The sequence below is a fragment of the Haemorhous mexicanus genome, chromosome 13, assembly GCF_027477595.1.
Source record: "Haemorhous mexicanus isolate bHaeMex1 chromosome 13, bHaeMex1.pri, whole genome shotgun sequence".
NCBI classification, from domain to species: Eukaryota; Metazoa; Chordata; class Aves; order Passeriformes; family Fringillidae; genus Haemorhous; species Haemorhous mexicanus.
In genome coordinates this window covers 3,819,388-3,846,994 of record NC_082353.1, presented here as the reverse complement: position 1 = coordinate 3,846,994, position 27,607 = coordinate 3,819,388, and the positions used below count along the sequence as shown (strand labels likewise).

General features: G+C 49.6%; 1 protein-coding gene across 8 annotated transcripts; it reads left to right on the top strand.

Annotated features, from left to right (window-relative positions):
- Window positions 1-900: 900 nt before the first annotated feature.
- PPCDC (phosphopantothenoylcysteine decarboxylase) lies at window positions 901-26,725 on the top strand. 8 transcript variants are annotated; one of them, XR_009488070.1, is made up of 7 exons: window positions 901-1,152; window positions 2,641-2,805; window positions 6,772-6,867; window positions 9,090-9,218; window positions 11,358-11,526; window positions 25,577-25,821; window positions 26,590-26,725. XR_009488070.1 is itself a non-coding variant. In XM_059857928.1 (6 exons), the coding sequence occupies exons 2-6, from the start codon at window positions 2,653-2,655 to the stop codon at window positions 25,660-25,662; spliced, it is 633 nt and encodes a 210-aa protein (XP_059713911.1). In that variant the 5' UTR covers window positions 901-1,152; window positions 2,641-2,652; the 3' UTR covers window positions 25,663-26,204. The 8 variants fall into 8 exon arrangements, 6 of the variants coding, with proteins under 6 accessions (XP_059713911.1, XP_059713912.1, XP_059713909.1 ...); XR_009488071.1 differs by lacking the exons at window positions 25,577-25,821; window positions 26,590-26,725 and adding exons at window positions 12,566-12,659; window positions 14,154-14,771; XM_059857928.1 differs by lacking the exon at window positions 26,590-26,725 and having other exon boundaries at window positions 25,577-26,204.
- Window positions 26,726-27,607: the final 882 nt, after the last annotated feature.

Below are 27,607 nucleotides of genomic sequence, written 5' to 3'. Positions count from 1 at the left end.
AGCTCTCTCTTGCTGTCCTTGCTGCTTGTTTGTAGCCAATATCAGAGGGATGTCCAAATAACTGCTGCTTTTGAGCTGGATCTGTCGTGCCCACATAATCATGGGATGGTTGGGTGGGAAGGGACCTTACAGCTCCTCCAATAGGGACACCTTCCACCATCCCAGGCTGCTCCAAACCCCATCCAGCCTGGCCCTGGACACTTCCAGGGATCCAGGGGCAGCAACAGCTGCTCTGGGCACCCTGTGCCAGGGCACAATTCCTTCCCAGTATCCCACCCAACCCTGCCCTCTGGCATGGGAAGCCATTCCCCCTCATCCTGTCTGTGCCTCAGACAATAAATACTTGGTCCTTTAATCCATTTTCCCCTGCCAGCTCTGTGTGGCTGTCCTGAATCCCATAGGAAAGGTTTCACTCCTGATCTCTAGCACTTTCCTAGGCTTAGATATCACCCCTGTCACTTGAGGGGCCCTCAGACCCTCTCCTCTACCCCGTTCCCCACACGCCTCCTACGCCGAGTTTCTTTGGCTTTTGTTACATTCCAAAACCTTGCCAGGAGCTGCAATCCCCGTTAAGACTGCTTCCTGAGCAGCCTGAAGCCACCCGCTTGCCCTTCGTGATATCCCTCACGTGGCCATGACTGGGGCGCAGACGGGCACAGAGCCCTCCCGGGTGGCAGCACTGCCGCCATAACCCGGGAGGGGGCCATGAGGGGCCGCCATGACACCCCTTCCTCCTGCGGGTCGGGCCCAATCAGCGCCGAGGGCGGGAGCAGCGCGCACCAATCAGCGCCAAGGGCGGGAGCAGCGCGCACCAATCAGCGCCGAGGGCGGGAGCAGCGCGCACCAATCAGCGCCGAGGGCGGGAGCAGTGCGCACCAATCAGCGCTGCGCGTGCGCCAATTCCCGGCCCCATCCACTTCCGTTCTGCGGCGCCGCTCCCCTCACGGCCCCGCTCCCCTCACGACCCTCCCGGCCCTGCCAGGAGCGGTATCGGGGCGCTGTTTGTCACCTTCTGGGGGACCCTGCGGCTTCTCGGTGCTGCTGTGTGGCCTTTTGGAGCCGTTTTCAGCACAGCTACCGCATTAAAGGTCGATTTAATTAACCCTTAAGGGCCTGTAAATTGTTTGTTTTCTAGTGGCTGCTTCCCCACAGGTGTGTTTGGGTAAGAGGAAAGCGCGGCCCAGAATTTTTTTTATCGTTATGTTACATATGTTATTATACATACAGCTTTTACTATAATCCTTTGCCGTGATTTTATAATTTTTACCGCTATTTTTGCCGTTATTTTTACATTTGTACCATTTAAAATTTTCACCTTTTAACCATTGTTTTACCGTATTTATCATTATTTTACCATTTTAATAACTGTCTCATAATTTTATCCTTTTTATTCTTTTTATCATTACTTTATCATTTATAAGCATTTTGAAAGTTTCCTACTTAAAAATTTATGTTTTAGTACCCAGGCTTTAATTTGTAGATGCTTTGGTGGAATGAATTGGAAACATGCTAGGGGTGCTTTGAGTAGATAATAATTTTAATTATTTATAAATAATAATAATAATCCGATTTTAATTAGATACAGATAAATATGTGAAGCATGATGGTAGCATTGAAATCTCTCAGCCAATGTCCTGCCCCCTCTTAATTACCCTTGCTAATCAGCAAAGCTGAAATTGGGCTTTTAGTGGAAAGTGTCCCTGCCCATGGCAGGAGGTGGAGTTTGGTCACTTTAATTTCCCTTCTGACCCACACCAGGCTGTGATCCTGTGAAATTCCTCTCTCAAACCTCTAGGTTGCTCCCAAAAATCAGGACAGCCTGTGTCTATCTTCTTCATTCCACCCAAAGTGATTCCAAACAGTTTGAACAACAAGGACATCACTAAAATTGAACAAACTTTACTGGTTGCAGTGATTTTTCAAGAACTGAATTTGCTCTTTGCTGCTTAATCATTACTTGATTATATTTGAGATACTTGTGTCAGTTTCCTCACCAAAACATGAATTTCTGGTTTTTATCAGTGTGGCAGCAGCACAGGGAGGCCAGGAGGAAGCAGCAGACTTGCTTTAGAGCTGCTAGGGAATTATTTCTAGTGCTGCTGTTAATATTTAGGGACACAGTGAGAAAGAAGATGTTTGTGCATGCAGTGAGGCCCCACATTTTTAATTATTAAGACATCTCTGTGCATTTATTAATCACCAGAGAGTGCAGAGGGAAAGCATCTCAGCGGGGGTTTGTTTGCCTTTAGAGAACTTGGTGTAAAATTTTACCCCAAATTGATTTATTTATCTGTCCTAAATTCTGGATCGTGTTCAACATGTGGGAGTCTTAATTTTGGAGGGCATGGACTTTACCAGAGCAGTTTTGTGGCCTCTCTGCTCAAGTTTTAAGAGTCTTTCCCAGTATCTGAGGGAAAAATGTAATTATCCACTGAGCTGCTCTTGAAGTTCTGCTGGTGCTTGAAATCCATGTGGGATGAGTGACATTTGGGGGATGACCCAGAGTCATCCCATCTTTCTGGGTGACTCTGGGTCCTGCAGGGTCCAGGTCAGATCCCCCTTGCTGGGGATATATTGGGATTGGAGCTGTGCTTGGAGGCTCTGTTAGCCCAGTGTCTTTGTTTTTCTGTGCCTGCACAGCTGGATTGGAGCATGGAGCCCATCTCCCTGCCAGAACCAGGCATTCCTGCAGGAAACAGCTCATCTGGGGCACAGGAAAAATTCCATGTGCTGCTGGGAGTGACTGGGAGCGTGGCTGCCCTCAAGCTGCCCCTGCTGGTGGCAGAATTGCTGAAAATCCCTGGGGTGAGTGAAGCTCTTGGTGGAGCTTTGTAAAGTTGGAGTTACCCTGGTTTAGGGGAGTGATCACATGGCTTCTGCTGAAATGACAAGTTCCTCCTTGGGGGGCCCTTAGTTCAAAAATGTCTGTGAGGAGGATTCCACCTGTTTTTAATTTTTTTTTCTTTTTTCTTTCTTATCATTTCATACTTGAAAAGATCTTTGCTTTGGGTATTTTTTTTTTCCTGGAGTTTGTCCTTGTCAGTCAAGTTATCAGATATGGTTGCAGACAGAGGTGATGCTTCTGAAACTTCTGAAATCTCCAGGGTACTGCAGTTTTTTATGGGTGGGATATGGCTTTTCCAAATGTGATCCAGAAAGGGACAACAGACCTTGTGAAACCAGAAATGGTGAACACAAGCTGTTATATGTGATGGTGTAGGGTTTTTTCTAATATTTGCTGTCTGGAGTAACAGAAGTGCCCAGCAGGGGCCACTGGTGACTGATCAGGGAGGGAAATATGCTATTTTGCTGTAGGATGAAGTTAAACATAGAAAACTTTCAGGTTTTTAGAAATGGAGGAAATATTTTGGAGCATTAAAAAAAAAGAGTGGCAGGGGCAAGAGGGTGCATTGAAATCTGCAGATTTATTGATGAGATTGCTGCATGAATATCCTTTGGGATGCCTTGGGAGGCTGTACCTTGTGGGTCCATTTAGTAGAGGCAGAGGAGGTGCTGGTTTGTCTGGTTGAGGTTGTTACCCAAGCTGGAAAGGGAGCTGGAGGTGAGGCGTGTCTGGCAAAGGGAGGCCTCAGTTAATTTATGACTTGGCCCAATGTGATCGGTGAGGTCAAAGGTCCCAGCCTGAGATAAAGACAAAAATGACATCAAGGAATGGAGTGGCCAGGCCAGAGCCAGAGATAGAGATCTTCTAATCCTTTCCCTCATGGATTAACTTGGCTATTGTCCATTTTCCTTTGCTCCTGGAGCTTGGGATATCCTTCTGTGCAGGTGACAGGCAGAATGCATATGACCCATGGTAGGAATGTGGCTCAAACCCTTTGCTTCTCTCTGAGTGTTTGTTTCATAATTAAAAGCTGCAGACAGCTGGACTCGAGCTCTCTGTGCAGCCCCAGAGGTCTCTGACATCCAGTGCAGATTGTGGCCACTGGTTTTAGGGCAGAAAAAGCCAAAAAGTGAGACATCCAGGAGTTTTAAAGCTTATTAAGCAAAGTTATTTACTCATTTCTGCTGTGATTTCAGGGCCTGCTGAGTCAGTGTAACTTTCCCATGGCATTTATTGATGCTGCAGCAGGCTGTTGCATCAATTTCTTTACTGCTGGAGCAGAACTTTACAAAGCAGGCAGGGCAGGAGCAGAATCTGGCTTTGATACCAGAGGAGATGTGGTCACAGGCTTGCAACCAGAGTGGTTAGTTTAAATTGATGTTTTGCCTGAAATGGTCTGTGGTGAACGACTTGTCAGAGTGATTTTGCTGCTCATTAAACTTTAACACCTCCTCCAGGGTGCCAGTGGATGTGAGAGCTCACTGCCTTTTGCTCGAATTGTCCTTGACTTGTCCTGGAAGTGTCCAAGGCCAGGTTGGACAGGGCTTGGAGCTCCCTGGGATAGTGGAAGGTGTCCCTGCCCATGGCAGGGAGTGGCACTGGAACACCTTTAACTTCCTTTCCAGTCCAAACCCGTCTGTGATCCTAGCTTAAAGAAAGGCAAGGACAGACTTTTTGGTGGGCAAAATGTTTTGCTGTTGAAGCTCCTGGATGTCACCTGGACTTCAGGTTTAAATCACACCCTTCACTTCATTGTGCAGCTGCCAGGCAGCCTCTGCCTCAGCTTGTAGGTGCCATTTAACAGAGGAGCTCTTGTGCTCAGGCTGTGTGGAAAGATTTTGCTGTCAGAACTGAGAAAGCCAGTAAAAAATAACCACGTGCACCTCCTTACCCTGAGTAGAAAGGGCTGTGCCAGGAGAATCCTCTATCAGAGACCAGCAGTGTTGCCTGAACATGGGCTTTGTGGTAAAGTTTGTTTTGGAGATTTGGCCTAAGCCAAAGACCTTTAACTAATCTAAACTGTCTCCAGTGAGGGAGTTTGAGTGTGGCCAAACTGCCTTTGCTGTTGAAGATATCCACAGGCAAACAGAGGGTGTGCCAGGTAAATAGAATAAACTATGCAGGCTGAAGTAATCCTGAGAACACTGCCCTCTTCCCAGTCTGGGAGGCACTTGAAGGACTTACTGAGAACAAGGGAACCAGGAGCCCACCCCAGCAGAAACCCTTCATTAGGGAGAATATTTAACTCACAGAACAACTTTCTTGGGGGCTGGTGGGATTTCAGCCACCAGCACTCAGACTCCTTCAACGTCCCTCTGGAACCTTCTGGCCTGGAATGGTTGAATGCAGTGCTCAACAACCAGAGCTCTTCCCTAGTCCTGGGCTTATGCTTAGAAAAATAAATATTTTTTTCAATGGTAGCATTTCAGAGAGCAACCATCTCCTTCAAACTGCACAGTGGCCTTCAAACCCCCCAGATAAATAAATAATGAAATCAATTTTTTGCAGACTGAGGTTAACACCTCGCCCGAAGCCTGCGGTGCAGCGGAGCGGCGATAGCGCCTTTGTGGGTGTCGCTGCTTGGCTCGAGCAGCTTCCTGTGGGGTGAGGTTAGCATGGAAATAATACAGTTAGCTAATGCCTATGAGTGTGATCTTCATGCTCAAAAACACTCTATGAACACCTGCCATTCCCAGTCAGGGGTGTTTCAAGAAAAACAGACATTTAGAAGAGGCAGAAAAACAAATGTACAGTACCAAAAATGTGTTGTGCACCAAAAATGTGCAGTGCATCCTGTCACTTTTCCTTCAGAAAATGGGGGAAATTACCAGCAGGCACAATATGCCGAGGCTGGGGTTTTCCACTGCTCCCAGCTGTTGTGCTAGTCTCAAGAGCCAACACTGCCTGGTTCCCAGTGGAATAAATGGTGTTGGGATCTGGATTCATGTGCTCTGTCACATCACTGCTGCTGTTGCAGAGAACTTCTTGGAGCTTGGAGGTTTCAAGCAGTTGATTGTAGCAAGGAGTGCACACACCGAGTGCCTCATCAGTCTTCTACCTCAAGGCACTGCTTTCCAGCAGGAGAGAGCTGCTGGTGGGGCTGATTTTTCCCCATCTCACTGTCAGATCAACAGAACCATGCAGTGGATTCTGGGAGTTGCTGGAAGGAGCAGGCAGTGGCCAGTTCCATGGAAAAAGGGGTATTTTTCACTGTAATCAGCAGCCTGAGGTTCATCTTCCTCATTACCAGCCTTCAGAGTGCTCCATCCGTGTGTTTTGATGTTGACCAGTTTAAGGAACATCCTTGGGAGGGATTGCAGCTGGAAGTTCAGCTCCATGTCCCACATGGGCAGTCAGGGCATGCAGAGCTGACACTGGCTGATCCCAGTATGTGGAGGCCACCTCTGGTTCACTGCCTGTGGCAGGAGCTCTTGGCAACGTTTATCAGAGCTGCAGGACACACAGAAAACAGGGAAAAGGCCCCTTTTCCACTTGGGAAGGTTTCTGCAGGAGGAAACGAGAGGTTCACCTTAGCACCTTTTTTAAGTGCATGTCAAATAAACACCTGAAGGATGGGATAGGCTTTCCCCAGCAGACACCAATGAATGAAGGTTCCAGTGGCTTTGAAGGTTTATCTGAGATTTCAGAGAGAACCCTCCTGTGTTCACTCAGTCTCTCTTTGTGAAAGCCACGTGTTTGCTGCACAGAAACCCTGTGCTATGGGCTCAGCTGCACAGAGGTTTTCCCTTTTGCTTGGCAGGTGAGGACCTGCCTGTTTTAGGTGGACCTGAAATGAGTTTCTGGCTCCTGCGGGTGCTTGTGGTGGCCTGGCCTTTCAGCTGTGAATAGGGGAGGCTCTCTGAGAAGCCACAAACCCTTCAAAATTGTCCTCAAGTCTAACCAGTGGTCTTTTTCTTTCTGCTTAGCTCGAGGTGAAGGTGGTCACTACTGAGAGAGCAAAGCATTTCTACAATGCCCAGGAGATTCCTGTGACCCTCTATGGTGATGAAGAGGAGTGGCAGGTGAGTTATCCTTGCAAATAGAAGCATTCCTCTGAGTTTTCATGCAAGAAACCACACTTAGTTCTTTTTTAAACCTGAGCCAAGACTCACTCCTTGGTGTAGTAATACATGTTTGGAATGTGGCTTTTGAAGAACGTGCTGTAAAGGAGGAGGAAGAGAGAGGCTGCCCTGATGCAGTGGAGGATTTTGTCCTGCAGCAGGCAGGGAGGGTAGAGGGTGGTCAGCTGAGCTGCTCTGAGTGTCAGGAAATGTCAAGACAGCCACTGCAGAGCCATGGTGAGCAAGTTTGGTGCTTGTCATGAGTCATACTTGTCACGCAGGCAGCAGCTTCATTCTCCTTAGCTCTGCTGTCAGGGCTGTGAACATCTCTGCTCCCTGTGAAACAGCTTTTTCTCCTCACTGCAGTTTTACTGACACACTTTGAGACTCTTTGAGTATGAAGAGGTTCGTTGTACAAGCGTCAAGATTTGTTTTTCCATACATTTCATCCCTGCTTTGCAGGGCTGATCTGAGCACAAGGTGCTCTCTCCTTACCCCTATTCCTGCTCACACAAGAGCATCACTTTTAAGAGGACAGAGACACACACATGGCAATGGCCAAGAAACTTTCTGGCTGGTCTCAGGGATTGGTGGATCCCAAGGTGCTACAGCCTCAGGCAATTGTTTCTGAGGAACCCTCAGTGGGGTGATAGAAGAGCTGCAGGTCAGGCTTTGAGGTATGCTGGCACACTGGAGAGCAGGCACAGAGCTCTTGTGGTGGGAAATAATCACAGAATGGTTTGGATCGGAAGGGACATCAAAGCTCATCCAGTTCCACCCTCTGCCATGGACAGGGACACCTTCCACTATCCCAGGCTGCTCCAAGCCCCATCCAACCTGGCCTGGAACATTTCCAGGGATGGGGCAGCCACAGATTCTCTGGGCAACCTGTGCTAGGGCCTCACCATCTCACAGGAAATTATTTCTTCCAATATCCCAATATCTAACCCTGCCCTCTGGCAGTTGGAAGCCATTCCCTCTTGTCCTGTTGCTCCAGTGCCTTGTAAATAGCCTCCCTCCATCTTGCTGGCTCCTTCAGGCACTGGAAGGACACAATTAGGTCATCCCAAAGCCTTCTCTTCTCCAGGCTGAACACTGGCAGCTCTCTCAGCGTTTCCTCATGGGAGAGCTGCTCCATCCCTCTGATCAGCTTGATGGCCTCCTCTGGGCTCACTGTGACAGCCTGCTCAGCATCTCTTTGTGAGATCCTTCACTCTGACAGTAAAACAACAAGAAAGGATCGAAGTGAATGGAGGAGGTGGGAAAGGTGTTCAGGAAGCCCAGGCTTTTCGGATGCTGCCTTTTTGTTGTGGCTTCCCGTGACTCAGAGGAGGAGCAGTTTGTGGACCTGACACAGCCTGTGCTGGCCTGTGGTTGGGTCTCCTCTGGGGAATAAGCACCTGATGCTGTTTGCTGCTTCTCAGGACTCTTTCCCAGTTAACTGAGCTCTTAGACCAGGGTTTACTTGAGCAATTCCGGGCTTTAGAGAAAAAAGAAATAATCACTCAAGAGTGTATCAAGGAGAAACTGGCTGCCTCGTCCCTGGAAGTGTTCAGGGGTGGGATGTGCCTTGGAGCAACCTGGTCAAGTGGAAGGTGTCCCTGCCTATGGGACAAGGTGAGCTCTAAGGTCCCTCCCAGCCCAAACCATTCTGTGATTCAGAGAGCCACGAGAGGAGAGAAGTGCCAAAGTGGATAAACCTCATCCATCGTGGAGAAAGGCGACAGGACATTGCTCCCTGCAGTACTTAGGAGGGTTCCCTTTGCTGCTTTGAGTGTGAGTAGGGTTGTGCATCCTAATTAAAAGTGACTTGTTCAGTTAGGGGTCTGTACCTCGTGAGAAACCAGTGGGCAGCTTCTCTTCAATGTGAAACTTATAAATCACATGGGTTCCCCAGGAAATGTACCCTGGTTTGGGCCTGCCTGGCTCAGCTGGCTGAGGAATGGAGCTCTTAGGAATAATTACAAAGCCAAGGAATGCTGTAGATGGGGACAGCTCTTTGCTGTGAGTTGAAACCTGTGAATTGTCTTGTGGGGAAAGGATCTCCCCATCCTCTGATCCGCTGCCATCCCTTAAATTCCATAAGCATACTTCCATAGGAATTCCATCGGGAGTTGTGATTCCTGGGTGGGATTGATGAGGTGTGTGAGGGTTTGGTGCTGCCCACCGTGTGTCCCCCGCAGCTGTGGAAGGGCCGCTCGGACCCCGTCCTGCACATTGAGCTCCGGCGCTGGGCTGACCTCATGGTGGTGGCACCTCTGGATGCCAACACGCTGGCAAAGGTTGCCAATGGCATCTGTGACAACCTGCTGGTGAGTACCCAGGCTCTGCCTGTCACTGCTGCCACCCCTCAGGACTGCTTGACTTTGCCTTCATGGAACCTTGGTGCTTCTGCAGCATCACCAACAGTGAGATTTGCACGTTCTGCTCCCCCTTCATCTGCTTGTCTGTCTCTTCCCCAGCATGGTTCCCCTGCTCCTTCTCTTTCCTTCCTTGAAATCTGTTCCCACTCCTCAGCTCTCAGTCTCTCGTCTCATTTCCCAGCGCTGCTTTGTGTTCCCTCCTTTTTCTGGAGGGTGGTATTTCTTTCTGCCTCCATCCTCTCTCTCTGTCACTCGTACACACTAACACACACTCACTCCCTTTTGAGTTCCTCTACATTTTTTTCAATGCAATCTGGAAAGACACCTGTAAGATCAGATAAAACTGTTTACTTCCTGCTACTTCACCACCTCCCTCACCTAACATAGCACAGACTTTCAGACATGCTCATGCCGACTTACCTCCCAGCCTCAACTACAGAGGATTTTCCTTGTTCAGGCTTGTTTTTTGGTACTTAAAGGGCCCTTGAGGCTCTTGAGCCTAATCAGAAAGTGTATTTAAAGGGAGTGTTCTTCTTTGTTGGGTGCTGGGGACCTTCAGCAGTGCTGAATGTTTTGTGGCCAGGCATTAACCACACAAAAGATCTCAGGAAGCTGCAGATCTGCGTGACCTACAGCCTTTTGAGTAAGAAGTGCATATAAATGAACAAAATCCACCCAGAGCAGATCACTGGGGATCTGAGAGAAGCCAGAAAGAGCTATGGGAGGGACAAGCAGTGTCTTGTCCTTCTGGGTCCCTTGTGGGTGTGCTGAGGGAAGAGCTCAGGATGGATGTCAGGGATGTGTGGCTTCACAGGCTCCTTCCTGCTTATCTTTGGAAGCCTTGTAAAGGGAAGAGGCAGCTCCAGGAAAGGGAAGTAAGTGCTGGAGGTGCTGGTTGGCAGTTCAGAACAGATTCCATCAGATTTCCTTGTGCTGGGAAGGGTTCAAGTCATAGGGTATTAAAAAAGATGGGCAGAGCTGCTCCCTTGGAAGCTCCTTTGTTTGAAATGCTGCCGGGCCGGGGAATCCGATGGACGTTGCACTAAGAACAACCAGCATTATTTTTCCAAGGGGATGACGTGATCCTGGGTTATCTGGAAGTGCTGAGGAGTCAGATTTGATTGCCTGTAGCACACAGGAGCTGCCAGATGCCTTTTAACCTGCCAGTATCTCCTGCAGCAGCCCATATGTGCTTGTGTTCTCCTCTGTTGTATTCTGGAAGCAGCACTGCTTCCCATGGAGGGAGTTATGGATCCAGCTGGCATTTCATGTCAGAAAGACTCATTGCCAACTTTCATTGTTCAGCTTTGTTAGCTGAAGTGTTGCCCCAGGGGTGTCTTTGTAGCCAGTAAGATCTGTGGCCACCTCTCAGCTTCTCTGTGTCCCACACAGTCTGTACACATCCTCTTCCAGCTTGGTTTGCTCCAGCTTGGGCTGCTGGCTGGAGCATCTGGGATTTATCCTCTGCCTAGCCTCCCTCATCTTTCCTGCTTGGCTGGAATGTGCTACAAATTAGTCTCAGCCCATGGGTTAGTCCAGCTGCACTGACAAAACAGCAGCCAGGCTGGAAAGGTACAGCAAAGGGATGGGAAGGAGTGAGGAGGTCCCAGCCCTGCCATTGTTGCCCGATCTGAAGAGAACACACAACAACCAGAGTTGCTTTATAAGGTGCTTTATTAGGGCCCGGGAGCCTGAGGACTTTCGTCCAAAGTCAGAGCCCCATTTTGCCACAGAATCTGCAGGGTTTATATACTTTTCTTAACATGATTGCTTCATTTGATCTATATGCATCGCTAAGCATCTTTAAAGGCATACAGAGATTTATTAGGTACATTATGACATTTGTTACTTAGCCAGAAGGTGCATTCCATAGATAAGGTTTGGTACATTCTCTAGATTATACATCCTCTCGATCTACCATGCACTAAAGTTCACTCAAAGTTTACCGGGCCTACTGCGGCCTTAGCATAACTACTGCTACTCATGCTAACTATTATATTGCTTCATTAATCTAGACATCTATCTATTAACTAGAATATGATTTTCAATCATTTTCGAACTTCTGCGACACCATGGCTTCTCCTGCAGACCTGTGTGATCCGCGCGTGGGACCTGAGCAAACCCCTGCTCTTCTGCCCAGCCATGAACACGGCCATGTGGGAGCATCCCATCACAGCTCACCACGTGGAGCAGCTCAAGGCCTTTGGCTACACGGAGATCCCCTGTGTGGTGAAGAAACTGGTGTGTGGAGATGAAGGTCAGTCCTTTTCCTGGCACCTGCCCCTTTCCCTACCATGTCCTGGAGGGATGTGCTGCCTTTTGTTGTGTGGCCGTGGAGATGTTGAACTGCCACGGTTTGTACAAACAAGCTGAAGCTTTACCCTGTGCTATCTCTTGTCATTAATTTTTAAATAGCCTTAAGAGCTTTAAGCTGAGCCTGATACTGAAGAGAAATGCTCATTCAGGAAGAGAGGAGATCAAAGAGAAGGAAGGTTCTGTGGCAAGCTTCACCAGCCTGGGATTTGGGTGTCTTGACTTTGCCCTCTGCTGGGACTGGGGGCTGTTTTCATTGTGCCTCAGTTCCTCAGCTCCATCACTGGGATTAAATCTTGTCCTTGAGTGCAGACAGTGAGAAAACCCTTTGCAGATGTGGCTGGGGGTGTAGCTGGACACACATTTAACATTTGTTGTTATTGTTGCCTGGGTTACTTTTTAGCTTCCCAAACAAGCTTTGATTTGGGGTTTTGACACCGGAGTTCTGTGAAGTGAAAGAGGGGTGTGGAGGAAGTGCAGACTGAATACATTTAGCTTGCAGTGCTAAGAAATAATCATCTCATTTGAGTTTTAGTAGCTTGCTTTAAATGGAGGTTTTTTGACTTTTGAGAAGGGTTTTAATATAAACCACTTGGATGAATGGATTTGTATTTTTATTAAAATTTCATTGGGCAAATCTCTGTAAAATGTGCCTTAGTTCCAGCCACAGCCTGCGCCTACTTCTGTGTAACAGCCCTGGCTCCAGCAGGATTTTAACCACCCTGTCAGTCCAATAAACAGTCTGTGACAAAGACAGGCTGTTAAAATGTCCCTCATGGTTAAATTCTAGGCCTGGCTTGGTTTTGGAATCCTTAGGTAAGTGCAATGACTCCATGAATTTGTACTTTTGGAACTGAAAACTAAGAAATATTTACAGTTAGGTAAGTGTGGTCAAGTAACTCAGACATCAGTTGAAATATCCTGGGTGGTTAGCCTTTCACTGGGATTTTAGACATGATTACATCAAATTTCTTCATATCCAGCTCAGCTGTGAGAGCAAACTCCTGAAGGAGCTTGGAGGAGAGGGATGCAGGGATGGCAGGAGCAGCCTCATCTGACTGGACTCCACTTGTGCTCGTGAGTCAATTCCCAACAAGATCTTCCTGATGGCAAACACCAGCACTTCTCCTGGCAGGTTGTAGGGAGATTATGGCAGGATACTAATGGATTCCATCTCTCTGAAGACCAAACTAGATTCCACAACTGACATTTTTTCACCCCTTCCTCTTTTCTCAGGCCTTTCACCCCACAGACTCTTCCACATTCATTTTGGTTTTGTGGCTTCCATCCACGCAGGGGTTTCCCTGGTTTCCACACAAGCAGCACATAGCAAAGCTCACACATGTGGTGCAGGAGAGACTCAGTTTGCATCAGTTTTGTCTGTTGATGTTGTGGTTTGTTTGCTCTAGGAGGTTTCTCTTCCTCACCCCATGTGGTTGGGTCTCACCTGAAATGCACCAGATCCTTACTGCCCCCAGGTTTTATCTGATGAATTTTTCTCCCTTAGTAAAGGGTGGATTTAGACAGAAAGTCCAGCTAAAAGAGTTAGAATACCAGACTGAGTTTCTTGACTGGATAGTTTCCATACTGCCATTGTCTTCATCATCCTTGGATGGATTTCTGGAGCCTGGCACACTGGCAGATTTCCACCTGTAGGCCTGAGCTGTGCTCTAAGAGTTTGCTTTGCTAAACCTAAAAATCCAGCACTGAATTGCCAGAGGTGTTGGAGTAGTGGATGGTGGAGGAAGAAGGCAGGCCTTGGAAGTGTTCTGGAAGGGTGTAGCTCTGCCAAACCATGCAGAGAAGTGTCTCTTGTCAGGTGCAGCTCTTCTCCCTGAGCTTAGGAGAGCAGAAGGGTCCAAATCTGCCTGCAGCTTGTCCACAGGATGCTCCAGACCTCCTGGGATTTACAGGTCTGAAAAAGAGGAAAACAACATTTCCCAGAACTAATTTCTGCTGAGCAGTAAGTTATGAGATCAATTAGCCAGCAGGATAAAGTACCAAGAGAGACTAGAGACTCCTTTTCAGTCTTCCAAGAGACAAATACCTGTGGGAGAAGCATCTCCTCAGCTCCAGGCAAATTGGAAGAGTGAATGGCCTCAGTTCCCAGTGCTGAGTTGAGCACACAAGGTTAGACAAGGTGATTTCATCATCTCAGGCTTTAAAATTCTGAACCTGAATTTAAAACTGCTTCAAAGGAAAGCAGCAGCACAACATAGATTAGGTGTTCATCTGGCAGATAACCAAGCCCAAAGGAAAAGCCTTTCCATTTTGTTCTGTCCAGCACTCAGCCTTCTCCAAGAGTTGCTCCCAGGATTCAGGCTGGTGAGAATCCACAGCAGCTTTCTTTAATGGAGGTCCTTTCTCCCAGGCAGAGTCATGGGAATGGTATGGAGTTGTCAAGTCTTTTGTATAGGCAAAGACCACTTCAAAAAGATTCTGAAAACACACCATTTTGAATTGAAATGTACCTTGAAGAAAGGAGGTGAGATAGGGAATTTTGCTCCACACACTTTCTTTAGGTTGCCCCCACCCTGGATTTCACCCTGTGGTTTTGCTCTTGCCCTGCAGGCCGAGGTGCCATGGCAGAAGTGTGGACCATCGTGGAAAGAGTTAAAAGGATCCTTGAAGAACGGGATTTGCCAAGGCAGAGCTGATCTTTTGGCATGCAAATGGTGGTTTTGTGCCTTCCTGATGGTTTGGAGATAAAGCTAGCAGGAAGCTGGGCTCTGCTGCCCTGGTACCATGGCATGCATACCTTTAGCTGCTCTCCAACAGAAGGAGCCAACGGTTGTGTTCCAGCTGGTGCCAAACTGAAATGTGGTACCTCACCACAGACTTTCAAAAACCAGAGCCAAGAATGTGCTGCTTTAGTGTGGAAAACCCTGTGGTATTTTGGGAGTAACTGTTCCTGAGGCTGCTCAGCCCCCAGTGCTTCACACCTGCTCTGTTCTGGGCAGGCTGCAGAAGGTGTTTGAGCTCCTGTGGTTCTAGAGAGGAAAAGGCCCTGCAAATTCTGGTGCAGGGTAATTCCAGCCCTTCTAGCAAGTGTCTCCTGGATAATTCCTGCTCTCCAAATCTTGGTCTGTAGCTGTGCTGGCTGCATGTTCCTCCCAGCAGGAGTCACTGTCCAAACAGATTTTCCCTCTGGGAACTTAATAAAAAAAGAGTTTTTAATCCTGCCCCTGATGAGTTGCCTCTTGTAACTGCTTTGGCCAGTATCTTTGCTAAGTTGTGTCTGCTTAGGGTTTTTTATTGGAGAAAAAATTGACTGAAAGGGGCTCTGCAGTCCTTTTGCCCTTTTGTAGCTGTTGTCTGGAGAGGGATGCAGGTATCAACCTCATTCCAAAGTGCCTCCTGCCCATCTGGGTGCCCCAGTCAGGAAACAAGCAGGCCAGGCCTTCATGGAAAGCCAAGACTGCATGTTTCCCATGGGAATTAAGTGAAACTTCATATTTGATGACCTTTTCAGCTTGAAAATTTACTGCCTGGCATGAATAAGTTGGGAAATCCTGTGCCCTTGTGGGCCAGACCAGGCAGGGCTCCCCCAGTCCAGCCTTTCCTTGGGAGCAAGATCTTGCTTCTGAGGGGACTGGGAGCTGTGGAACATACTGCTCTAGCAGAGCACTGCTGACCTACAGAGTTTATTTTTGACTAAACCCAAACAAATTTGAGGCCTTGGGTACAGCATGTGCATCCTGCCTGTGAGGGAAACCTCTACCTGCTGTGTATGAGGGAAGAGGTCACTAGGTTAGGTTTGCTTAACTTACCCATCCCACACAAATAAAACCTCTGAACCTTCCCTGTTTTGGCTCTTCCACTGACAGGAATCCAGCAAGTCACAATTTCTGAGAAGGATCTTGGTGTGAGCAGAGCTTGTGGCTAACACAGAGGGCTGTAGTGGTGTTGTGGCTGTGACTTCTGCATTTTGCCAGGATTTATTATGGAGTGACCTGCATCATTTGCTCATGTTCTCAGCCTCTCAGAGGACCTTCCCTTAAGCTCAGTGACAGTAGCAGAGATGTTTCTGGCTTGCATGAGTTTTGATGTGAATGGTGTTTCTTCTGCTCACAGGAGAATGTGTGTTTTGGCTGCTACAACTGGCACTTGTCCTTGGGATCTGTCATAGCTATCTCCAGTGCCTGGAGTTGTTTATCCCTCCTCCTGCTCCCTGACTTGGCAGCACAGAAAATCCAACAGTGATTCCTCTACCCCAGGACAAAACACCACATTCCTGATAACAGCCTTCCATACTTTCAAGCCTGCTTTGCTGCCTTGAGCTGCTCCAGAAAGGTTGACAAGTGATCTTCTGCACAATTGCTGTGATTTTTTCATTGGAAGCAGGTTGTGATAGCTTTCCAGGCTGGGATAAACCCATGCCCAAACCACCTTTCCTTCAGGGCAAATGGAAGAAACAGTTAAGCTCCTTCTGGGAGGCAGGAGCAGCTTCCAGCCTGGCACAGGTACAGGTCCCCACACATGGCCAGGGAGATGCAGCAGCCCATAGGCAGGAGCTGCTCCCTGTGGAAAAGGAGCAGGAATAGAGCTGGGGAAAGCCCTGTCTGTTTGAGAAGGTGACTTTGGGACAGTGTTTTTCTAGGATGAGGCTTGGGGTGGTGATGAAGGACCTGATTCCAAACCAGGGCTCTGTGCCAGCTTGGGCAATAGGCACCACCAGGCTCTCCTTAGTCAGTGAGGTCACCAAGAGGTGTTGAGGGATGGATCCCTCAGGGCATTCAGGCTTCCATCTCCATCCCTCTCAGCTCTGTGTGTGACCCAGGTTCACATGGCAAGCCCAAGACACTTCCCATGAGCTTTTTCTTTTCCTTCAGCTTTTCTTTTTGAGCCACATGCTGATTTTTTGTTTCACTTTCCCATGAAACTGTCGGATGACTGAGGCAGCACTCCCATGAATCCTGCTGCGTTGCAATTTCATTCATCCTGCTTAAAACTGTTTCTCTCAGCATGGCTTGGGAGTGATAAAGAGCCAGGACAAAAGCTGAGCAAAGGCAGCAGCCCACCTCCTTTCCTGGGCTTGCACATGCCTCTCAGCATCCCTGGCTCTGGCTGCTTTCCCCCATCCCAAACTCCATGGGATCCCTTTGCTGCTTGGATTTGGGGAGCACCAGAGGAGGATGGAGGTGCCGTGGTGCTGTTTTGGTCTGGCTTTGATCAGGAGTTGGCTCCCCAGCCTGATTTAGGATGGGAATTGCATCATCTCATGTGCCTGTTCCATCCCACTCCTCCATCTTGGGAGCCTACAGCAGGAAAAGGACATCTGAAAAAAGTGATAAAACCTCCCCACACTGAGACTTGGAGCAGTGGTGTCTCCGTGATGCACCTGGTGTGGTGGCTTTGCACCCCAGGGCTCCAGATTTGACACCTCTTCCCCACCCCCGGGCACGGGGATGCCGCCCACTCCAGATCCCCAAAGCACGTGAGGTGGCAGGAAGTGGGTTTGTCCCCAACCACAGCCCAGCCAGGCACTGAGGGAGGCCAGGGGTTGCCACAGGGTGGCAGATCAGCGGTGCCAAGTGACAACGTGAGGTGTTGGTAGGTTTTTTCCTTTCCTTGCTCTGGCAGGGTTCAAAACAGAGACACAAATCTTCCTCCTGTAAGAGGAGTGACAGTGGAAAAGGGAGATAATCCAGAGGGATAGTGGTGGTTCCAACCTCTGTCTTCATGTTTTGCTTTCCGTGTGCTTAATTTTTTTGTCTGGCCAGCCCTCCTGACTTGGGAGATGCTGGGAAGCAGCTGCATGACCCTGACTAGTGATAAGGTGGTTGCCAAAAGACCCAGCAGAGCTGGGCACAGACTCCTTGGCACCAGCAACACAGATAGCTTAACTTTGGTGGGGCAACCTCCCAATTAAAACTTGCAGGTGCAGGGTTCTTCCCCTGGCCATCTGCCTCCATGGGTGCTTGAAAAATTGTTTTCAGGAGTAATTGAGTTTAATTAGAGCTTGAATTCCCTGGAGCTTGGATGCTCAGAGATGCACAGGGGATGGAAATAATCTGATGGGGCAGTTTCCTGCTAGGTCTCACCCTGTCTGAGGTTTTATTAATGGGATCTTATGTTGTCCTTTAGATGGAGATGGAGGTTTTTTCTCTGGGAATGCTGGCTTTGGTGTTGTACCTCACTTTTCTGACTCTCTGGGGAAAACGGGATAAAGGGAATGGAATGACCAAAAAGCCTTTGTGCTGTCCAGGGACATGAGGAATAAAGGTCACTTTAGTCATCACAGTAAAGATAAAATGAATATACTCTTGACCACAGGCTCCTGGGATCCTGAAGGGAAATAGTCTCTGCATGAAGAGTCCTAAAATGAGGCTTAAAATCAGACTCCAGCAAGTGTGATCGCAAAGACCCCTCAGTCTGAAATCGAGGTTTGCCTGGCTCCCAGTCCCTGTCCCATGGCATTCAATCCCTGGCAGGTCATCATTGGCCCCTGCCAGGGGGGAGAGCACCCCAGTGACCCTTTGTCCCTCTGGTCCCACAGGAGTATCCAGAAAATCCCCCCCCCACCCCAATCCTTCCAGCACTGAGTGAGCGTGCCAGGAGAGGCAGTGCCAAAACAAGCTGGGGGAGGGCCAGCACAGCGATAAAAGCTTTATAAAAGGGATTTATTCCTCCATGGCTCCTTGGATGGCTGGAAGAGCCTTCCCCCAGGAGAGCTGTACCCCCAAGAGCAGCCTGAGCCCCCAGGCCTGGCTCTGCTCTGTCTCGCTTGATTTCCACAGGGTGCTTGGGTGGTTTGTAGTTTAGAAGAAATATGATTCATGAACTCCAGCATGATAAGGATGAGGGAGGAAAGAAAAGCCACGTCAACCTGAAGGAATGTGGCTGGTAGAGAGCCCAGCCTGTGGCTGGCAAAAGCCCTGGGAGAGTGGATCAAGCATAAAAAGGGGCAAGATGAGAACATGTGCCTGAAAAAATAGCTGAAAGCTTCCCATCCCTGCTTCAGGGGCTTCTTGTCCCTCAAATACACTGCAGCTCTGAGGCCATGGGATGGCTCCAGATAAACTCCATGGACATGGGTCAGCCAAACTTCCTAACTGGGGATAATTGATGGCCAAAGCTGCTCTGTTTGCACAGGGTTGACTGTGCTCCAGCCTCCCTCCAACCACTGCCCTGCTTCCCCAAGGATCAGGAACCAGCGTGGGGTCTGGGAGCCATGCCAGCCGTCCCAAAGCAAGCTCCAGTGTGAGTGGCAGGCAAGGGAAGCATTGTCCTTTGTCCCCCTGCTCTGCTGGGCAGCTCTGTGTGCCTGCTGGGCACATGGCTTGGGCAGCCGATGCCATGCCCAGATTTCCTTCACCAGTGGGAATGAGAGTGGCAGGGAAAGCCCTGACCTGGTTCTTACTGCCCCCTGTGCAAATACATAATGTTTGGCATCCTGGCAAACACACAGCCCCTTTATAAAGGCAGCAAATTTTGGCTGTGATGAGAGAGCATGGCCATTATCAGAAAGAATTCTAGCTCTGGAATGTGCCAAGGCACACACAGGCAGACCTCTGCCCCCTGTTCCCATCCAGAATATCCTTCCTGAGGGCGGGGAGCTCCTGCTCTTGCAGCATCCCCAGGGAGTCTGTATCCTGCATACCCTCGGGGTGAGTCTGCTCTGAGATGTTCTGGGTGGATGTTATTTACAGCAGCATTTTTCATTGATAGCAAATCGCTCTTGGTGCCGGGAAAAAGCTGCTGAGGTGCTGGCAGGGTGCGGGCAGGGTGCAGCTGGAGCACCCAAATGCCTGCAGCCCGCGAACCCCAGCAGTTGCCTCGGCACAAAGTCAATATTGACCCTCTGTCACGCTTGTACGCAGCGGCACTCCCGCTGCCAAAGCAGAACAAAGCCCAGCGCGTCCCTCCAGCGCCGCCTCTCTGGGCCGGCTCTTTAAAAGTAATCAGCATTAAATTGTTGGGTCTGCTGGGGCTTTGTTGGAAGTCAAATACCTGGGAAAAGCCGTGGAGAAAGAGAGCTCCAGCTGCTCTGCTTCTTACTCCTCACCCTTCTCTCCCTCCCCTCTCCCAGAGCACCCATCCACGCTGGATCACTGCATGGAAGAGACATCACTTCATATCCCTGTCACATCTCCAGCTCCTCGGAGGTTACTGTCGTGCCAGAGCCGGGACATGGGAACTGGCAGCACCCCAGGGAAATAAAAGCTGAAGTGCTTTGAAGGCTTGGCCTTCGAAGGGGGAGGGTGATGGGGGAGCAGAGAGGAACCAAAACCCAGTGGCAGAGGAACAGGCTGAGGGCGAAGGGGAAGTGAAAGCAGCTGTGATTACTGAAAGCTCAGATGTGAAAGAGTAGGAGCACTATCTTTGGGGCTCTCACTTCCCTGTCTGTGCAGGTTTTCTTGGCTTCGGGCTATTTTTAACCCCGTTCCTGTCTTTGCTCATAAATTCCATCCTGGGGTGGGTGGGGAGGTGAGTGCCACATGTGCCACCAGATTTTGGAGTTTGGGGGCTGCTGAGCATCTCTGCATGGTGGGGTTTGAGGGGATCATCCAGCATCTCTGCATGGTGGGGTTTGAGGGGGTCATCCAGCATCTATGCATGGTGGGGTTTGAGGGGGTCATCCATCATCTATGAATGGTGGGGTTTGAGGGGGTCATCCATCATCTATGAATGGTGGGGTTTGAGGGGGTCATCCATCATCTATGCATGGTGGGGTTTTGGGAGGTCACCCAGCATTCCTGGTCTGCTGAGTTTTGGGGACTGTTCCCTGCTGGGCATGCAGATATATCCGAGCTGCATCATCCCTCTCCATCCCTTTTCCATCCCATGGCACCTGGGCTGTATCTGCTTGTTTGGCCTCCAGATAAGGAGGTATTTTTGTCTTTTAAGCAGACTCACAAATATGTGGTCCCTGTCCCCAAATATTTTCTGCAGGACTGGGCACCTGGTAGTGGGACAGAGTGGGGTGCTTGGGTACACCAAGTACCTCAGTAAAACCTTTTTAACCTGGAACACCATCACCAAGGGTTGAAAGAGCTCCTAGTCTGGTATCAAGCAAGGGTTTTCTTTCTCAAAAACTAATAAGTGATGCTTTCTCTAAATGTGCAGCCTCCACACTTAGTTTTGAGTAACAAAATTCTGCAGGAGTGTGGATTCAAGCAATTAAACAGCACTAATTAAAACAGTGCACACACACAGACACACACACACACCCCATCCCTGCCCCATCCCTGGAAAGAGTCAGCATAACTCAGCGGTGACCTCGGCTGGGCTGTGTGACTACTGTCCTCTGCAGGACCCCAAACCTGGGTTTAAAGTTAAGCCTGGGATTAGAGGCTGTGCTGAAGCCAGCAGGGTGAGTCCCTTCACTGTCCTGAATCAGCAGTGGCTGCACAGGGAAGCCCCGGAGCAGGCAGGAGGGAGTCTGGCAGCTCGTGGGGTGTTGGATGCTCCAGGAAGGGAGCTGGCCGAGGGTCCCCTGAGCTGCAGGGGACAGAAACCGCAGTAAAATTAACACCACTCCCACTGGGTTTAACCCACTTAAACCTCTGTGCCTTGTCCTGTTGTGGAAGAAGCATCCTCATTCTCCTCTAAAATTCTCCCAGGGCTGTCTGCCTTCCTTTTAAAGCCTGGTTTTACTCTTCCCTCTGCTCTTTTAATGCTGCTGGGTCGTTTTACCCCTATGTATCTCCATTTCCTCTACACCGGCCTTAAATTCCATAATTAACAGGTCAATGCAGTCAGTCCTGTTCCAGGGATGGGGAGGGAGGCAGCTCCTGCTCCGCACTGAGGAGGGGATGCAGAAGTGTTTAAAACGGGACCACACTCCCGGTACTACAGTGATTTCAGCATTTATTATAAGAAAAAGAAATGCCTAAGCAAGGGGGCCCGGGCCGAGCAGGGGCGCTCCCGTCGAGGATGGAGCAGCGCCGGCGCTGGGGCTGCTCAGCAGCGATGGCCCCGAGGCTCCAGGTGGAGCGGCACGGGTTATGTGGGTCAGATGCCCCCTTTTGATCCTGTTTTTTGTCCCTTTGGATTGGTTTCTTTTTGGGTCCTTCATTTGCATGAAGGTTTAAGGCGCTTGATTGGCCATTACAGTTCTGTCCAGGCCGGTTTGTTTCTCTTGGGGGTGCTGCACTTTGGTGTGTTATGGTACCTTGAGTACCGTGTATTTCTTATAACTACCCTTTTAACCCCTTTTACAATATAACAACCAAACTAACAGTACATGTTTAACAATTATCAAGTATTTTACAACCGTTTCTAACCTATTTTTAACAGAAGGAAACATCTGGGAACTTTCCCTCTGAAATAAACCAACACAAGAAAGAAAGAAAGGATAATATAATTAGGTGGGGGGAGAGGCAGAAGAGAAGTCACTCCTTGAAACCCAACCCCTTTCATCCCGCAGGGAGATCACAGGGGAAGCTGGGTCCGATGCACTGAAACATTTCCAGGCCTAGAGTGTTTAAATAGAAAGGTTATGTACTTGGGAGATTCATTTCATCTCTTAATTGGTTGTTTGTTTGTTTACATGACTCGGGAGCTCTTTTCTCGTGTTTGTTTTGCTGGCTCACTCAGCTGCTGAAAATCCCGGCCGGCCGCGTCCCGACCCGGCCAGTGCCGAGCATGGGGCTGTCCTTCGGTCCGGCTCCTCCCCATGACCCCTCTTCATCCCCCCGGAGCCAGCTGCCCTCCCGTGGCACCCAGGTGTGCCACTGGGACGTTCCAGCTGAGAGCATCTCATCTTCCCTTGTGGAAATCAGGAGGTGGTGGGGATGGACCCCTCTGAGCCAGGATTTGAAGCTCTTCCTCTCCCGAGCATCCTCCTAGGCCCAGCAGAGGATGAGATGCAAAACGCCACGGGTTTGTGTTTGGTTTTCCCCCGATCTTGGTTCTCTGCTGGCTTCAGCCTGCACAAAATTTTGGAGGAAAATCAGCTTTCTCCTACCATGGCTCTGGAGAGAAGTTTTAGAAATACCTGGAGAAGTGCAACAGCTTCTTGCTCACCCTCCTCTCTTGGCTGTATATACATTTTATGCTAATTTTCTCTTGGTTTTATCTGGGTTTATGTTAATTTCCTGTATCCAGGCACGAGGTGCCCTGGGGCTCTTTGGCCCAGCGGATGTCCTGATGGCAGAGGGTCCCCTCAACCTCGTGCTTGGATGGGAGAACCTCTTTCCATCCCCCTTCCTGGACCAGTGGATCTTTATCTCAGCCTGGCATCCATCCCTGGAGGGAAGAGGGGAAGCTGCACTCCTGGTTGGGCAGATAAGGAGCAGCCACCCAGATGGATCAGTGGGATGACCTTGGGAGGAGCAGCCTCGGGGCGATGGGGAAGCCGAGGAGAAGATAAAGGAGGGCATTGTGCCCAAGATGAGCTGGCACCACCACCCTTGAAATGAGGGAAGTGTTTCCTAAACAGGCAGGTTGGCCCCAAAACACCTCCCAGCTCCTGGGGCTCTCCTGGAACTGATGTCAGCAGTGGCCATGTGTAGTTTGAGAGGAGCTGATGGGTGTCAATGCAGGAATGTGAGGATTCGGGGCTTTTTTTCCCATGGGTTTTTGGGTTGCAAATGTGTTAACATCTGTGGGTTTTTTTCGTTTTTTTTCAAAATCAATCCCTTTCTCAATCTTTGCTGGTTGCAGAGGAATACACATTGCTAAGAGCTAAATCAGAGCCTCTGCTCCTCCTCCTCCTCCTCCTCCTCCTCCTCCTCCTCCTCCTCCTCCTCCTCCTCTCCCCTTCCTCCATTTGAAGTCTGCATCAACACTGATAATTAAAACCACGTTTGGGAGAAATTTATTGATTTATCCTCTGGAATTTCTTTTTCCTCCTGGACTTTTGAACTGCTGTCATGGAGAAGGACTTCCCCATGTGCTGCCCAGTCGTTTTTGTGGGGATATGATAGAGATTTTAGGGAAGGCACTATGAAAGATGCCATTCACTTTTGTTAAAATTTTAGAAGTTCAATAGTAATGAAAATAGTAAGAACAATTAGGGCAATAAGAGTCAATAAAAAGCAAAGAATTACAGACATACAGGTGCCTGGCACTCTGCCACAAAGCACACCTTGCTAACAAAGGATTACCCCTTAAAAGCAATAAACTTGCATATTCATATATCCCCTACATGATTCAAACATTCCTTTCAAACTAGGGGGTTTCTGCTTAATTTTAGCTTCCCCCCCATCTTGTAAATCAGCCTTCTTGGTTCCTCGAAGTCTGAGCTTTCCTGATAAGGAGGCAATAATTCTTCTCTTGGGATTTTGGTGTCTGTTGCTGTTATCTCTATCCACATAGGATTATGTGAAGAATTTCTTGATTATCTTTTCCATTCCTTGAGCTAGGAATGGAAAAGTATACAAAATAATACAAAAAGTATCTTATATCACATAGTTTCTATTTTAATATGCTATAGGCTAAAAACCATATTTACCACACTACTTAAAAGAGATTAATACAGCATCACTTTCCAACATCACACATGTAGTATTCATTTTAATATTTGCCAAGAGCCAATCATATAATATGCATTTTTCACAGCACCAACTTACAACCATCCCATGCTGTCTCCAAGCTTTGAGGCTGTGAGAGCATCCTGTGCTGCCTCCCCAGCCTGTCCCCAACCCCTTGGAGTCACAGCCAGCAGGACACAAAAACCCAACCCCAGGCCATCCACTGAGCCCCATGATATGTTTGGAGCAGCAAGGAGGTCAGGAAGCCAGGAAGCCTCCAAGCTGGTGCTGGCCTGAGGTGGTGGGATGAGAGGACCAAAGGCTAGGAGGGGATTTTTCCCTTGTGCTGTAGGGTGTTGGGGAAAAAATGTGTCAGGATGTGGTGATGGGATTATCCGGCCACACTGGTAATGGAGCCTTCTCCAAAAATTCATTATTGTTTGGGGCTGAAAAGTCCTGCTGGGGCTAGAAGGCCCAAGCTGGACTTGTGAGCTGGGAGTCACCTTCTGGAGAGCAGATGAGACCCTGCCCTGAGCACAGTTCTTCTGCTGGTGCTGAGCTTTGATGGGAAAATGCTCAGTGGGTTTTGGGACTGTGGAGAACAGCAAAGACTCATCCAGGATTTTCCTGGGCTGGGATTTATGTATGCCACTGGCCAGCTGATGAAAAGTCTGGAAATCCCAGGACCTGCCATGTCTTGCAGAGCCACTGGCTTGGCGTAGGCAAAGCCCAAGCCACTAATTACCTGCCTGAGGACAAAAAACTTGTGGATTTGTGTTTTCTTAGTGTCTGATCCAAGGAGGTCCCCATTCAAGTGGCACCAAGAGTGCCCCAGGGAGATCTGGCGTCCTTCTGGAGAACATGCAAAGCAGGAAAAGCTTTGAAAGCCAAGAGAAGGAGGAGGAGATCCCTGGGTGTCACTGAGCATCTCCTCCAGGCCTGGCTGATGCAATGTGAGCCCTTCCAAAGGCTGGGAAGCCCTGGGTAGTCCCCAGGGACTTTGGTGGCATCAAGGCTGGCTGCCAACTGGGGCTGGGGAGTCCCCAGCCCAGGGGCAGATGCTGAACTGGGGCCAAGCTGTGGTTCCCTGTGGGAAGGGCTGATCCAGCAGCTGTGGATCAGGTGGCATCAGATATCCCTGAGGGAGGGTCAGCCAGGAGGAAACCTCCTTCTAACAGGTTTCTATGATGAGGACATGAGGTTGGGATGGGGAAGAGCAAGGCAGGGGGTCATTCCAGCTCTAAGCCCTGAGCAGCCATTCCTCTCCTCTCCCTGGCATGATAAAGCCATCCCTGAACTGGCAGTGTGGTTTATCCCACCACCTCCTCATTCCCAGCCCTCTTTCCTGAGGGTTTCCACAATAAAAGCCCTGCTGGGGGAACTGGGGTCAGCCCCAATGTTGGTGTCCCAGTAACAGAGGGATGGAAAAGGACAGATTGTGCATCCAAGCAGTTGGCTGGGGGATGTCCTGTCCCACATTGGGCTGGAGAAGGTTCTGCAGCCCCATCCAGGAATGCTGCAGCAGGCACAGCCAAGAGCCTCACTCATTTATTGTTATTTTCTTTTCCTTTGCAGGCACTGAAAATTGCTGCGTGGGAAGAGAGGTGTCTGAAGGTGATGAATGGCTTTGCTATGTTTGCCAAGGAGATGTTTTCCTTTGATGGGCACCAAAACACCTGGGCTTGCCCTTCCTGGCTGGAAGAGTGAAATTCCCTAAAACAGCTCACGAATACAGGCCAAATCAGTAGTTTCAGGAGAAAAAGAGGAAGGCTGTAGGTGCCATTGCAGAGGAGGGGAGAGGCCAGGCTCAGCAGTCTGAGGTATGTGATGTCCATGTGCTGCTTCTGTCCCAGCCCAGGGGATTTTCCAGTGACCTGGATGTGAGCAGGGCACGCTCCATCCCTCCCACCAGTCCAGGCTTGGGGGAACTGGGTTAGATAAGCATCCCTGAGCCTGGAGGAGGGGAACCACACTGGAATGGTGGCTCCCAGGTCCCAGGGGTGCAGCACCCCAACCTCAGCTCCTTGGTTTGCGTATTGAAGTTGGGGTTTTCCCATAACAGGAAGATTGTGGTGCTGCCTCTGCTTCCTTGGAGGAGCAGCCTGTGGGCTGTGAATCATGCCTTGGACAGCAGAAAGGAGATCTTCAGGGCTTGCTCCCTGCTCCTCTAAACATCCATCCATCCATCCATCCATCCATCCATCCATCCATCCATCCATCCATCCATCCATCCATCCCTCCATCCCATCCTAAGCCATCCCACCAAACCCAGGTGCTCCCTGTCATCCCAAGCTCTCTACCACTGCTGCTTTCCTCCCTGAGGATGGGATGACAGGGATCTGGGGCTGTGGATGTTGGTGCACATCATTTATCCTGGTTTATCTGCTCTGTTTGGGATGTATTTGTACTTTCTCATGGTCCTTCTGAGGAGCAGAACGCAGACAGCTGTTGGGCTGCAAAACCTTCAGTGAGCTGGCATGGATGGATCTCTTCAGAGAAACAGTTTTAAGCAGAGAAAAAAAAAGGGATATATTTATAATATTTATTTATTTTTAATAGCTTTCTTTTTGTTATTTTAAACTACTTAGCTGGTTCTTCAAGGCATTCCAGCCCCAGCAGCATCCCGTGGTGAGAAGTTCCCTGGATGAACATGCAGCCTTCGCTCACCTCTGCCAGGGCAGGGACCTGGCACTAGAGCATCACCAGTAATTTTCCACCCGTCTCCACGCTGTGGAAATACACCCAGGCATGGAAAAAGCCTAGAAGGGAATAAAGAAGACACTTGGCCAGTAGAGCTTGGCCGGCTCCCAGCTCAAGGAACGGCTTCAGGTTCATCCCCAGCTCTCCAGTGCTTGGCAGGCTTGGCTGTCTCAGCTCCTACAAACGGGACAGGCCAGCAGCATTCCTGCCAAAACCCCGGGTGCTCCTGCTCCAACAGCTCCCTGCACCCACGGGTTAGCTGCATGACAAAAAGGGGGGAAAGTGGCCTTTTTGTGACGTTTGGTTGGGATTTTTTCCTTCTCACCGCAGAGAAAAGGAGAAGGAAATACTTGGCACAGAGGGCGGAGCAGAGCGAGGGGGAGCTTGGGGGCAGCGGGGATGTGGCAGTGGGAGGCGAGTGGGCCCTTTATGAGGCTCTAATTACTCCAGCCAAAACCCACATTAGCCTGATGAGTGAAAAGAGGTTTTTACGAGGGCAATAAGATGTCCCAGCCTGCCGGGGCGGTGACTGCCAGCCCGTGGCCTCGGGCTTTCCGAGGAGCCGCTGGTGCTCCTGCTGCAATTCGACTCCAGCTCGGCAAGAGGGTCCGGCCGTTTCCCAACCTCGCGGTGCTAATCCCTCTTACCTCAGTGGTGCAGCAATAACCCCCGGAGCCACCCCCACCTCCCACTGCCGGCGGCTGTCAAAGCACACTATGTTCCCTGACAAGGCTCCTCACACCCTGCACAGCCCCGGCAAACAAGGGCAGCTTCCCAAATCCCACGAGCATCCTTCCCCCAGCAGCTTTCCTTGGAAAACACCCTCGAAGAGTCACTGTTCCCAGCCCACTTCCTTGAAAACTCAGGTTGCTGTGAAAACAGTGGTGAAACAGGCTGGGAAGAGGG

Bases quoted from the DNA above. Each gene is read 5' to 3' on its own strand.
- PPCDC (XM_059857928.1), top strand. From the start codon at position 2,653: ATGGAGCCCATCTCCCTGCCAGAACCAGGCATTCCTGCAGGAAACAGC. The intron at 9,219-11,357 runs GTGAGTACCCAG...CTTCTCCTGCAG, and splicing joins GCATCTGTGACAACCTGCTG to ACCTGTGTGATCCGCGCGTG. The intron at 11,527-25,576 runs GTCAGTCCTTTT...TTTCCTTTGCAG, and splicing joins ACTGGTGTGTGGAGATGAAG to GCACTGAAAATTGCTGCGTG.